Source organism: Hemicordylus capensis, chromosome 1 (assembly GCF_027244095.1).
Source record: "Hemicordylus capensis ecotype Gifberg chromosome 1, rHemCap1.1.pri, whole genome shotgun sequence".
Lineage (NCBI taxonomy): Eukaryota > Metazoa > Chordata > Lepidosauria > Squamata > Cordylidae > Hemicordylus > Hemicordylus capensis.
The window spans coordinates 447,441,183-447,454,091 of NC_069657.1; the positions used below are offsets into that span (position 1 = coordinate 447,441,183).

Here is a 12,909-nt window from a genome sequence, read left to right on the forward strand (position 1 = left end):
TCCAATGGTTCTGTGAAGTAGACCAGGGTTTCTTAACCTTGGGCCCCAGCTGTTGTTGGACTACAACTCCCATAATCCCCCCAAGCAAAAGCCATTGCAGCTGATGATTCTGGGAATTGTAGTCCAACAACATCTGGGGGCCGAAGGTTAAGAAACCCTGCCGTAGACTCACTGGTAGCCAAGGAGACTCTACCTAAACCTTCATTAAGTGGCTCTCCGAGGATTTCGGCAAAGACGAGCCCGCTGCCAGGGGTCAGTCTTGATGTCTGAGGTCTGTCATGGAGTGAAACTGCCAAGGACTGAATGTGGCCCCTTCTGCATGCCAAGCAGATGCTCTACAGGCCAAAAATCCAGGGTGTGGTTCTTCACAAACTGCAAGCAATTTACCTGCTGAAGCTCCTTCATTTCTGCTGCAGTCAAATGGACCCTCCGAGGATTCACCAGCTCAATGGCAAAGGGTCTTCCTGCCAAGGACGGAGCAGCCATTGGGGGGGAAAGAAAAAGGGTCACATGATTGCAAACTAGGCAGAAGGATTCAGATTTAGGTGGTGGGCGCGGGAGAGAAATTGTGGGAAACACACCACCTATATAACTAAGCCAACACTTTAAATATGTCAGCCAAGTGGAGCAAAGGGGCTTTGAATGAGAACCCATTGGACACTGGCATATAGGAACTTAGGAAGCTGCCATATACCAAGTCAAACCATTGGTCCATCCAGCTTAGTATTGTCTTCACAGACTGTGAGCGGTTTCTCCAAGGTTGCAGGCAGGAATCTCTCTCAGCCCTATCTCCCTATCTTGGAGAAGCCAGGGAGGGAACTTGAAACCTTCCCAGAGCAGCTCCATCCCCTAAGGGGAAGATCTTCCAGTGCTCACACACCAAGTCTCCCATTCATATGCAACCAGGGTGGACCCTGCTTAGCTAAGGGGACAAGTCATGCTTGCTACCACAAGACCAGCTCTTCTCCTAACAGCTCCCTCCTAGCCTGAGCGAAGGTATAATTCCAGCAGTGTGGGCTAAAACTCTTCCCATGTCAAACCCAGGGATAAGTACTTCTTCACAGGACACAAACTAATGCATGGAATTTGCTGCCTTAAGGTGCAGTGATGGTCGCTGGCTTCCATAGTTTCATCGAATGTTGAAAGGGTTTTAGACCAAGTCATGGAGGGCTATTGTTTGTTATGAAAACTAAGTGGATCCTCCATGTTCAGAGGCAGCATACCGCTGAATTTGAGCTGCTGGAGGGGCAACAGCAGGGCAAAGCCATGACCTGCTTGTGGGATTCCCAGAAGCATCTTGTTGGCCACTGTGAGAAACAGGATGCTGGGCTTTAATCTGATCCAACACAGTTCTGCTCACGTTTTTATGACAGCATTCATAGAGGAATTTCCCATTTGTACCATGAGCCAGGCCCAGAAATTTTGGCCACTGGTACCATCTCAGGGGATGAATGCTCCTAGTGATTTTTTGGCAACATCTACCTTCTTAGAGATGGAAAATAGGTAATAGCATTGTTGCACTTACAGCTTTCTCTGTGTTCTCACTTCTTCATCCCTAGCCCCCAAACAATTAGGGTAAAATTGCAATCATTTTTGCACAGAGGAAAGGGTCAGGGTCAGGGTTAGGACAACAATGAACCAATTGTTGTACTCTGCATGGAGTAATCTTTGGAGGACATTCCTGTCAATTTTCATTTCCATTCCTTTGAATTCCATAGCAGTTTTTCTGTGTTTTCAAAACTTTTAAAAGCTTTAAAAACAATATGGGACCTTTGATGGCTGCAGGCCTGATGGTCCAGACAACAAAAGCATGAGAACCCATTGAAAGGCTTGCAATGCTGTCGCCTATTCTCCATCTCTAGGGGTGCAGATCTTGGCAAAACTCAAACTGAGCATCCATCACCCAAGATGGTACCGACTACACCAGCGGGCTCATGTACAATCCCTTACATTTCATGCAAGATGCTGACCCTGCACTGCTCCACCCACAGATGCCATCATTTGCTTGGGTGCCTCTAAGGGGCAGCTTTGCCCTAATACTGAAGCTATTCCACAGAGGGTGAGCCGAGCTTACCCTTGCCTAACGTTCTCACATCCACGTCTTCTCTTCCAGAGGATGAAAAGTTAAAACCTTAAAAACAGGAAGGAAACATCTTACCTGTCGGACATAACTTATTAACACCGGTAACATTTCCACACAATCTCTGGCCATGTGCATGTAAAAGTCCTCTTACATAGGAACACAGGAAGCTGCCATCTACTGAGTCAGACCATTGGTCCATCTCACTCAGTATTGTCTTCACAGACTGGCAGCGGCTTCTCAGAGGTTACAGGCAGGAATCTCTCTCAGTCCTATCTTGGAGAAGCGAGGGAGGGAACTGGGAACCTAGATGCTTTTCCCAGAGCAGCTCCATCCCGAGGGGAATATCTTACAGTGCTCACACTTCTAATCTCCCATTCATAAGCAACCAAGGCAGACCCTGTTTAGCTAAGGGGACACGTCATGCTTGCTACCACAAGACCAGATCTCCTCTCTAAGGTCACACTCTGGCCTCTGTGAGTGCAGCATCCTCACAGAGGTCTGGACAGAAGCTGCACCGGCATAGAAATGCTGCAGGCAATGAGGTCTGTGCTTGAGGTAGGAACCCTGTGCAGGCAGGTGATTTTCCCATCCCAATTTCTGGTTTTAATCGGATTTAGAACAGCTGTTCTTCCTTTTATGATATACAGACAGGATAGATAATCCGCTGAGTTTTAAGTTTCAGCTTTGCAACCATACTCACCCACCGGAACCCAAAGACTTTGTTATTGCTAATTATCTGTGTTATTGCTAATTATTGGGGTGATCAACTGATATTTCCTCAATGAGATTTAATGGCCAGGAGTCATCAGTTTGGATGTTGCTGTTATTTATATCTTGCCTTTCTGCATTTTGATGCATGGTAAAGATGCCTTGATGCATGATCAAACAATACAATTACAAGATCACAGCAGATAAAATGCACAGCAGGACAGACCTAAGGAAATTGCTGCTTAAAAGCTCATGAAAACAATAGTCTTCACTGCCCTTGTGAGTGAGGGGGCAAAGCGTGTTTTCTGTGGGAGGCTACTGCACAAACCAGGCACCACCGCTGAAAGGGCCCTAGCCCTATTCACACATTATGCCCAATGCAGGTACAAGCTGAATATAGTCTGCATATACATGTACAGTCATTCATACTTTATGTTTAACACATATAGTGGGGTACTTCCTGTCTCCGAGGTGGCAGATTTAAAGCTTCTGAAAGCTACTTTTTTTCCGGGGGGCACCAGAGCCTTAGATGTTATCAGCACAAAATAGCAGCTTCGGGAGGCAGCAACAGTCACAAAATGGCAGCCTGGACAAAAATGTCCATTGTCAGAATAAGGGATTTTAACAGCAATCCCCCTGCATTCCTGGAGAATTTTGTGGCAGGACAGAAGGGGAGCAAGAGAGGTTGCTTTGTGGGGAGAGAAAGTAATGGGAGCGAAAGCAAAAGCAACCTTGATCACTCAAAGAGAGATATACTGTATTAAACATAGTGCAGCCATGCTCCTCACTCAGCCAGCCAATCGGATTGGCAGTACTGGCAGGAAAGGAAAGGAGATGCAAGCCCAACCCAGGAGCCACTATTAACTCACCGGCTACATAATGCCTGTCCCTGGCCTATCTACATCCGGCCTATCTGCATCCTGCCTTTGAGGACGTCTGTGCCCAGGTTCACTTTTAAAGTGAACAAACAAACGTACAGTCATTCACAAAAAAGTATAGGCGTACAGACACCTGGACAAATGTACAAGATCATGCCTGAACAGGACTCCTCTCTCTCAGACCTGCTCACCAAGGTTCGGACAGTGGGAGACACAGAGAAAAGCCTCAGACAGCCTCATGCGGGAGAAGAGGTACCTATCCGAAAGCTTGAAGGGCAGGTCCTTTTGGACCTGGCACAATCTGATCTGTGCAAAACTCAAAGGAAGCCTTTAACAACTGTATCTGCAAGAACAGCTTGAATAATTTCTTTTTAGCTAACAGTATCGTTCATTTGAAGTACATTGCAATGACACAGACAACAGCTGACAGACATCCAAATGAACACTGCACTTGTGTTACGTTGCATGAGTGCAAGGATGTTGTGCTGGCAAGTTCCGCTAAGTTGTGAGATTCCATTCCAGACTAGCATGGATTGGGCGCAAGAGGGCGTGCTGGTGTGGCTCATGGCCTGCCTCCTGCTGTGAAACCTCTTCCTCAGTCCATATATTTAGCAAGGAAGGATGCAAAGCCACCCACCACCCTAGATGCTCAGGCACAATACTTGCATCAATGGAACAAGACCACAAGGGACTGCTCAACTGTGAGCATCCACTCAGGTGCATGACCTTCTGGAATGGGTGCATCTTTGCTTGCTGCACTAGTGCAGTGTTCGCCTGGGTGTCAGCCTACAAGATCTGGTGGGCTTGACAGTTTCAGCAGTCTGGTGTCCTTTTCCAGCATGCAAACTAGAACCTTCTGGCTTTCCGAGCAGAGAGAAGTGGACACTGGCCTTTCATATAAGCACAAGGATTTATGCACAGCCCTAGCTGAGATCACATGGATTTGCATGCATGCAGGCAAGCCAGACACACAGGCATGTCGGTCCACCCAAACACTCACTGTCTGCTTTGAAGAGAGTGACGAGGTGTTCCGAGATCAATTCTTCCACTGAAGATTCCATCTTCCTCTCTCCATCTATAATCCAGGGAGTCTGAGGTAACGTTCTTGAGTATTTGTTATATCTCCCTGAAAACAAACAAGGGTACGAGTGAACCCAGAAAGCAGCAAAAGTGACCAAAAAATGCTTTCACTCCAAGTAGGGACAGTCAAGGGCACGGCATGGTTAATCATCACAATTCTAAAGCATACGTCAGAATCCACCTCAAAGTTGCCCACCACATTTAATCAGGAGTTAAATACCAAAATCCTCCTCAGGAGACATTTGTTATTTGGTGAGGACAACCAGTTCCCTAAACAGGGCCACTTTGAAGTATAAGCATGATGTATGAGACTTTACAAAGTTGGCACAGAAGTTAAGACAGGTACCTTAACTTGCCATTTCCACACTTTTTAGAGCACGAGTGAAAATGTAAAGCATCTTAACTTTTGGATGAATATGAACTTTTGGATGAATATGAGCTAGTGAGGGACAGATAATAGATGGTCAAGGCAGGCCTTGAAATTTTTTCTTTGGATTTAGGAGCCAGACAATGGGCATGTAATAAAATTACCAGGCTTAGTCAGATATTATGTGAGGAGGGTAAATGGGCTTCTCTTTATCCCCTTTCCAAGTAACACATTTAGAACAGAAACAGGGCTGTCTGGGGGGAAAAGCCATTTAATGAGGCTTGGTTTAGGCTTCAGGCAGTAGTTTATTGGGATGTCAGTGGGATTTTCAAGCTGCAGCTCCTGTAGCTTCCATGCAGGAAGTGACCACACAAACAGGTCCTGAGGCTGAACCTGACCACCCAACACTTGACCAAGAAGTTCTTGACCAAGAATTTGGACCCTAGTTTCCTAGGACTGCATGCAATACCCTTTGCAGTGCTACGCTACAGATTATGCCTCTGCCTCATCACAATTTCCATGTCAGCCAGAGGAAGGACCTAGAGAAAGCTACACCCTATCTAACCGGGAAGGAGGACCATAAATGGAACAGAGGTAGACAGGGGAATCCACTGGTATATTTAAAGCAGAGATGGGTGGAGCAGTGTTCCCTCTAACAGGGATTCCTAGATGTTGTTGACTACAGCTCCCAGAATCCCCAGCTGCAATGGCTTTTGCTTGGGGATTCTGGGAGTTGTAGTCAACAACATCTGGGAATCCCTGTTAGAGAGAACACTGGTGGGGAGGGGGGAGACTACAGGAAAAAAAAAATTTAAAATTATTTTTTACCAGCCACAAAGACTGCCCCGTTGGTACACTGGATGTCAACAGCTGTGCAAGGAGTCTTGGGAGAAGCTGGAGGGCATAGAAAGTTTCTGTATCGGAGAAGACAAAGAGAGAGCGAGAAACTCATTAAAAATGGGAGGGGCTCCCTTACAGACAAAGTGAAATAAAGTGATTGAATACAAACAAAAAGACACTTGAATGCAGCTTCAATATTCATTATGCTACATGATGCAGCAAAATGAGATGCTAGACAATTTTTTTGCAGGACAAGACATTGTGGCTAGGGTTGATGGGAGCTGTAGTCCAACATCTGGGACCCAAGTTTGAGACCCCCTGCCCTATCCTAGGAGAGCACAGTGTAGTATTGAGATAGATGGACTAATAGTCTGACTCATATAAGACAACTTCCTAAGCAACCTATGTACACAGCTGAAACGCATGGCGACCATCAGGCCCATCCCTGAAACCAAAGGCGGCACCATTTGAAGATTCCATCCCCTCCTCTACTTATTTTTACAGATCTTATATGAAGCTTCCACTTCTGGTATTTCACTACACGCCTTGGTTTTTTATGGAAATTTCCAAAGCTAGAATAGGTTCAGTGCTAACTTACTTCTGGAAATCTTCCTCATTGATCATCTCCAAAGCCTTAATGACGGCCATTCTGGTGAAGACAGACTGCAAGCAAGATAAAGCATTACATACTGCTGGGCATTAATGGTTTCCCACACACACACCCCCGCCACATTTAATTCAGTTGAGTAGGTGGTAGAGGTGCCTTTGTCTGAGGCTGCCTTTGTTTATTTTATATTATTGCTGTTTTAATCGGCTTTTTTATAAGGAAGGCAATTTGACAGCTGTATTGGGGGCTCAGACTATGACGCAGACTAGCACTTGGTAGGGTAGCAATGAAGGCCTTGGAAAGGATATTTAGATGCCGTGATGTGTCTACACCTACAAAGATTAGAACAGTTAGGACCATGGTTTTCCCCGTGACAATCTATGGATGCAAAAGCTGGACTATGAAGAAGCAAGATAGAAAAAGCATGGATGCTTTGGAACTTTGGTGCTGGAGAAAACTTTTGAGGATACCATGGACAGCCAGGAAAACAAACAAATGGAACCTAGAACAAATCAATCCAGAATTTTCACTCGAGGCACAAATGACCAGGCTCAAACTTTGGACACATTATGCGAAGACCGAGCTCCCTTGAGAAGTCCATAGTGCTGAAGAAAGTTGAAGGGAAGAGAAGAAGAGGACAACCAGCAGCAAGGTGGATGGACTCGATCACGACAGCAATGAATGCACCATGAGAGACCTTAAAGGCCAAGTTGAAGACAGATCATCCTGGGGAGAATCTATCTATGTGGTCGCTAAGAGTCATCATCGACTTGATGGCACTTAATCAATCAATCAATCAATCAATCAATCGGGGGCTTTCATACAGCATAGCAAAACACAGGCGGTTCAGAACTGTCCGTACTGTTGCGTGGGTCTAAACCACCAGCCATGCTGTTGTAAACAAGGCTGTTCCACTGTGACTTAAAATTGTGCAATGGCAGTTAAAGTTGTTGCACAACTTTTAAAATTAAAAGTTGCATAGTTAAAATTGTGCAACCTCCATTATTTCCAATGGAGGCGCATCATGCAACCTGATTCCGCAATTTTAAGTCACAGCAGAACAGCCCAGTTCCGCAATAGCACAGACAGTGTTGTAGACAATGCAGCAGCATGGGTGGTGCTGAATTGCCTGCATTTCGTTGTGTTGAACATGAGCCAATAAATAAATCTAGTAGCCAGTTTTGAAATACCTGGCCAGTAAAAAGCCTAGGCCAAAATGTTGGTTTTCATTTCATTTTTGCTTTTAACATTTACATTCCATTGTCAATGTGAATTCAAAAAGGAAGGAAAAGTTGGAGAAAGTCACTTACTGAAACTACTTACTTGCTTGTTCTTTGCTGGTTTGAAGCAACTTGGACAGGCAGTGGCTCTAAATGCAAAACATGGGCATTAATCAAACCGGATCTGCTTGTTTGAAAAGCTATGCAAGTGTGCTATTCAAATGAAAAGGGCAAGGAAAAGGCTGCTACTACTACTTATATACTGCTTTTCTACAACGTTTCCAAAGCAGTTTACATAGAAAAAAAAGAATAAATAAATAGGATTTTCCCTGTCCCCAAAGGGTTCACAGTTTTCACAGTCTAAAAGAGAAACATAAGATAAACATCAACAACAATCACTGGAGAGATATTGTGTTGGGGTTGGTTGCTCTCTTCCTGCTAATATAAGAGAATAGTTTTACCCTAGGAATAAGAGCAAAGGAAAATTCTGGCATAGCTTACATTACTTTGCTAATCTCGATCTGACATGTAGGAAGAAAGTGAGGAATGTACCCTACAGGTAAGAAGCATGCAGAAATGAGGTGCATTGCCCTGAACCATCTCTACAGGAATATTCCACACTTTCGCCTCTATTTATGCTTAGGGGAGCTGAGCTGGTCTTGTGGTAGCAAGCATGGATAGTCCCCTTTGCTAAGTAGGGCCCACCCTGGTTTGAATTTGAATGGGAGACTATGTGTGGGGGCACTATAAGATATTCCCCTTAGGGGATGAGCCGCTATGGGAAGACCACCTGCATTCTTGTATGCAGAAGGTTCCAAGTTCCCTCCCTGGCAGCATCTCCAAGATAGGGCTGAGAGAGATTCCTGCCTGCAACCTTGGAGATGCCCCTGCCAGTCTGGGTAGACAATACTGAGCTAGATGGACCTATGGTCTGACTCAGTATATGGCAGCTTCCTATGTGGAAGAGTCTGAAAATATGAACCACTAGATCTCAACTTACAAAAAACGGCAGTCCTCATCTGTTTGGGGATGTGCAAAGACCACACTCACTTCAAAGAGGCTCTGAGGTGCAGAGAGAGAGAAAAGCGTTACTCTTTTAAACAAGTCATGAGAAATTCAACATCTTCCATTTCCCTGACTTGCTTTTGCTGCCACTGTCCGCACCACTGCAGCAAAAAGGGGGCATCTCAGGCTAGGCAGAAGGCACAGAGCCATGCCATACTCCCTCCAAGAGCCAAATAATTGTTTGTTCCTGGGATTCACATCCAAGCCAATGTCCCCTCTAACAGGGATTCCCAGATGTTGCTGTTGTTGTTATTATTTATTCAATTTCTATACTGTCCTTTCGAAAACGGCTCAGGGCGGTTTACACAGAGAAATAATAAATAAATAAGATGGAACCCTGTCCCCAAAGGGCTCACAGTCTAAGAAGAAACATAAGAGAGACACCAGCAACAGTCACTGGAGGGTGCTGTGCTGGGGGTGGATAGGGCCAGCTACTCCCCCGCTGCTCAGTAAAGAGAATCACCACGTTAAAAGGTGCCTCTTTGCCCAGTTAGCAGGGGTTGGCTACAACTCCCAGAATACCAAGCTTTGGGAGGTATGGACATGTGTTACACAAAAATCAATCAATCAATCAATCAATCAATCAATCAATCCCCAGCTGCAACAGCTTTTGCTTGGGAGTTATGGGAGTAGTAGTCAACAGCATCTGGGAACCCCTGTTAGAGGGAAGACTGGCCCAAGCCCAGACCTGGAATTCATTTTCAAGCTTTTCCTGGCCTATATCACTTCAAGCTGAATGCGCAGGTGGGGAGGGTTTCAGCTTGAAATGCCCCACAAACAACCCTGTGGATCGAAAACTAGCATGTCAGGGAGAACATGCTAGTTTAGCAGGCATGCCCTCAACTCCTGCTGTAGGCTTCTAGCAGCATCTGGTGGGCCACTGTGCGAAACAAGATGCTGGACTAGATGGGCCTTCTTGGGCCTGATCCATCAGGTCTGTTCTTAGAAGTCTAGATCAGAACAGTTCTCCTCAATACATCAGCCCTCTTTAGACGGTATCCCCAGCAGTGGAGCTCATGCTTACGCCGCTGAAAGTAGGGAGGAATCCCTGCCCCAGCCCGGTCACTCACCCCCTCCACCCAGCTGCACATGGCTCCAGCTCCCTTTGTGTGAAGGGGGAAGTGCCGTAACCATGAGGGCCAGCGCTTCCATGAGCCGGAGCCTGGACTGGCCGAGCAACTGCTCACAAAAGCACCAGACATCACGGTTACGGCACTGCCCCTTCACACAAATGGAGCCATAACCACAAGCGGCCAGCTGGAGGGGGGGTGAGTGACAGCGCTGGGGTGGGACTTCCTCCCTGCTTTCGGCGGCGGGAGTGTGAGCGCCACTACCAGGGAGAACGTCTGCAGAGGGCTATTGTTTTCCTGCCTGCAGGGAAGTCATTTCAGGGGGAAGCACTCAGACATCATTCACCCCTGTTGCAGCCTAAAATGGTATTGTCCAAGGACTCCAGTGAAAGTCCCTCAGCACAATTCTGCTGCATGTATAAAATGATCCCGAGTCCTGGAATATGGGCCGTAGTAAGAGAGAAGTGTGTCTCTGAGCCGGAGCACTGATGGAAACACTGTGCTGATGGCTGCTCCTCCATTAGCACCGGTGGTGGGGCCAGGTCCTAATACAGGGCTTCTCCACCTTGGGTTCCCCAGATGTCCTTGGACTACAACTCCCATCATCCCCAGTCTTTGGAAATGGTGTATGTGGATGATAGGAGTTGTAATCCAAGAACATCTGGGGACCCAAGGTGAAGAAGCCCTGTCCTGTTGCCAGGGTAAGGAGCCAAACTGTTGCACGTGAACATAAGAACAGCCCTACTGGATCAGGCCCAAGGAAGCCCATCTAGTCCAGCATCCTGTTTCGCAGTGGCCCACCAGATGCTGCTGGAAGCCACAGACAGGAGTTGAGAACATGCCCTCTCTCCTGCTGTTACTCCCCTGCAACTGGTACTCAGGGGAGGCATCCTGCCTTTGAGGCTGGAGGTGGCCTATAGCCCTCTGACTAGTAGCCGTTGATAGACCTCTCCTCCATGAAGTGATCCAAACCCCTCTTAAAGCCATCTGGGTTGTTGGCTGTCACCACATCGCGTGGCAGAGAATTCCACAAGTGGATTATGCGTTGTGTGAAAAAGTAACTCGCATCACATGCTGATGTGAGTTCTAAGCACTGGCTCTGTTGCTGCTTCTGGGCTGCAGACAACATTTGCACAGCTTGGGTGGTGGGTGCAGGGGGAGAGGAAAAAGCAAGCAAGCAAGCAAGCAAGCAAGCAAGCAAGCAAGAAAAAGAAAGAAAGTCCTTTTGAGCAACCCAGTTGAAGCCAACATTGAGGCGCCACAATGTCTGCAGCAATGGTGTCTGCCTTTGGCTGACCAGTGCCGTTTATCACTTCCTCCTGCCAACCCAGATGAGGGGCAACATTTCCTCATTCCCCCCACCACAGCTGAGCAGCGCCGCTCTAGTTCTCCATGAGGTGAGAAAACCACCGTCTGGACTGGATTGCTTCCGACCACAGGCAGTTGATCACAGAATGGGCCGTTCTTCTAAAGTTTAAAACAAATAAAACTCTGCCAGAACCTGAGGGATATACTTGTGTGAAATAGGGACCGTAACCCAGAATTTGGCTTTTAAAAAGTCAAATCTGGCAACGCCTTCCCATGGTAATTTTCTATATGCGGGGATTTGTTATTATTATAAATTTGCAAGCGGTTTCAGTTGCATGAGCTCCTGCCCACAGTTTGAGCCAACAAAGGCCGAATGCCTGAGAGTGAACTAGGCCTCTGTCGGCAAGAATGATTTAACGTGCTTCTTTATACAACACCTTCCCATCAGCAGGGACTCCTAACTCCTCCAGAAACAGGGGATGGATGATCCATTTGTAGGCTTCTTTCAGCTGAACGATGTCATCTTTGTCCACTAGAAGGCCCTGTTTCCTAAATTAGAAACACACAAACAAAGGCAAAAGACTCAACCTCATAAATCAAGTAGAGAGGAAAAAACCTGAGATGCCTTCTAAAGCCAATATTCTACCTATTTCTAAAAGAACAGACTCAGGGTGAACTGCAGATATGTCAGTTTCACAAACACCTGAAGGGGAAAAAAGGCCTAAGGGGCAAAGAAAACCTCAAACTGTCCCAATGTAACTCCATGGAATGGAATGTTCATGGCCTCAGAAGGCAGTTAACAGACAACCAGGTGGGTGGAGCTAATGGAACTCAGTGGCAAGGCATAGGGGAGAAGGGCTTGAACAAAAAAGTGAGAAAGTTCTCTGCCTGAAGAATAATCCCTCAAGAGACAGTCACAACCCCTTCTGCTTCTGAGAGGGAAAGGTGACTAAAACTTTCACCATGCTCAGTAGAGATGTGCACAAACCGCAGTTAGAACCACGGTCTGAGCACAGTTTGTAAGGGTGTGCACTTACTCTTGCTGTTGCTCTCTTGCAACTGTATTTAGCAGCATCTTGCCTCCGAGGCTGGAGGTGGCCTATAGCCACCAGACTAATCACAAGATAACAACTGTTGTACTAACAGCCAAAAGACAAGCAAGGACAAGAATACGGAAAGCAACATCTGCTCAGCTTATAAACAAATGTGAAAGTGAGGCCGCTACTGTCCGGAAGAATGCGAATGGAAGAAACCCCAGGCACAAAACATGTTCCCACCCACCCCAAAGTGCAGAACATTTGTACAAAAATTCAAATTCTTCCAGAATGGAAGGAACACACACACACACCCCCGCAAAAGGCGGTTGGCTATGATACGGCAGAACTGGCAAAAGCCTTTTTCGAGGAGAGGGTGGCCGACCGGAGGCTCCCCAGCTGCTGTTGGACTACAACTCCCATCACCTCCAGCCACAATGTACTGTTGGGAGTTGTAGTCCCACAACAGCTGGAGAGCCTCAGATTGACCACCCTTGCTTTAAACATTAAAAGAAAACAGCTTGATCTGTTGCAACGGCTGCCACAACAGCCCGGACAGCCCCTGCTGTTTCCCCAGCAAGCCGCATGGCAGACCAGCCTCTGTGGCACCACGAATGCTGCCCCAGCTCTGCAGCTCTCAAACCAACGA

At 46.7% G+C, this 12,909-nt stretch overlaps 1 protein-coding gene across 3 annotated transcripts in view; it reads right to left on the reverse strand.

Annotated features, from left to right (window-relative positions):
* PUS10 (pseudouridine synthase 10) overlaps positions 1-12,909 on the reverse strand; it is a 41,979-nt gene that overhangs the window by 15,882 nt on the left and 13,188 nt on the right. For all 3 annotated transcript variants that reach the window (XM_053247004.1, XM_053247014.1, XM_053246994.1), the window contains exons 6-13: positions 11,664-11,775; positions 8,784-8,845; positions 7,887-7,932; positions 6,555-6,619; positions 5,945-6,030; positions 4,670-4,795; positions 2,075-2,131; positions 388-464 (exon numbers count right to left, since the gene is read on the reverse strand). In XM_053247004.1, coding sequence (XP_053102979.1) covers positions 388-464; positions 2,075-2,131; positions 4,670-4,795; positions 5,945-6,030; positions 6,555-6,619; positions 7,887-7,932; positions 8,784-8,845; positions 11,664-11,775 — 631 coding nt within the window. The remainder of the gene's footprint in view (positions 1-387; positions 465-2,074; positions 2,132-4,669; positions 4,796-5,944; positions 6,031-6,554; positions 6,620-7,886; positions 7,933-8,783; positions 8,846-11,663; positions 11,776-12,909) is intronic.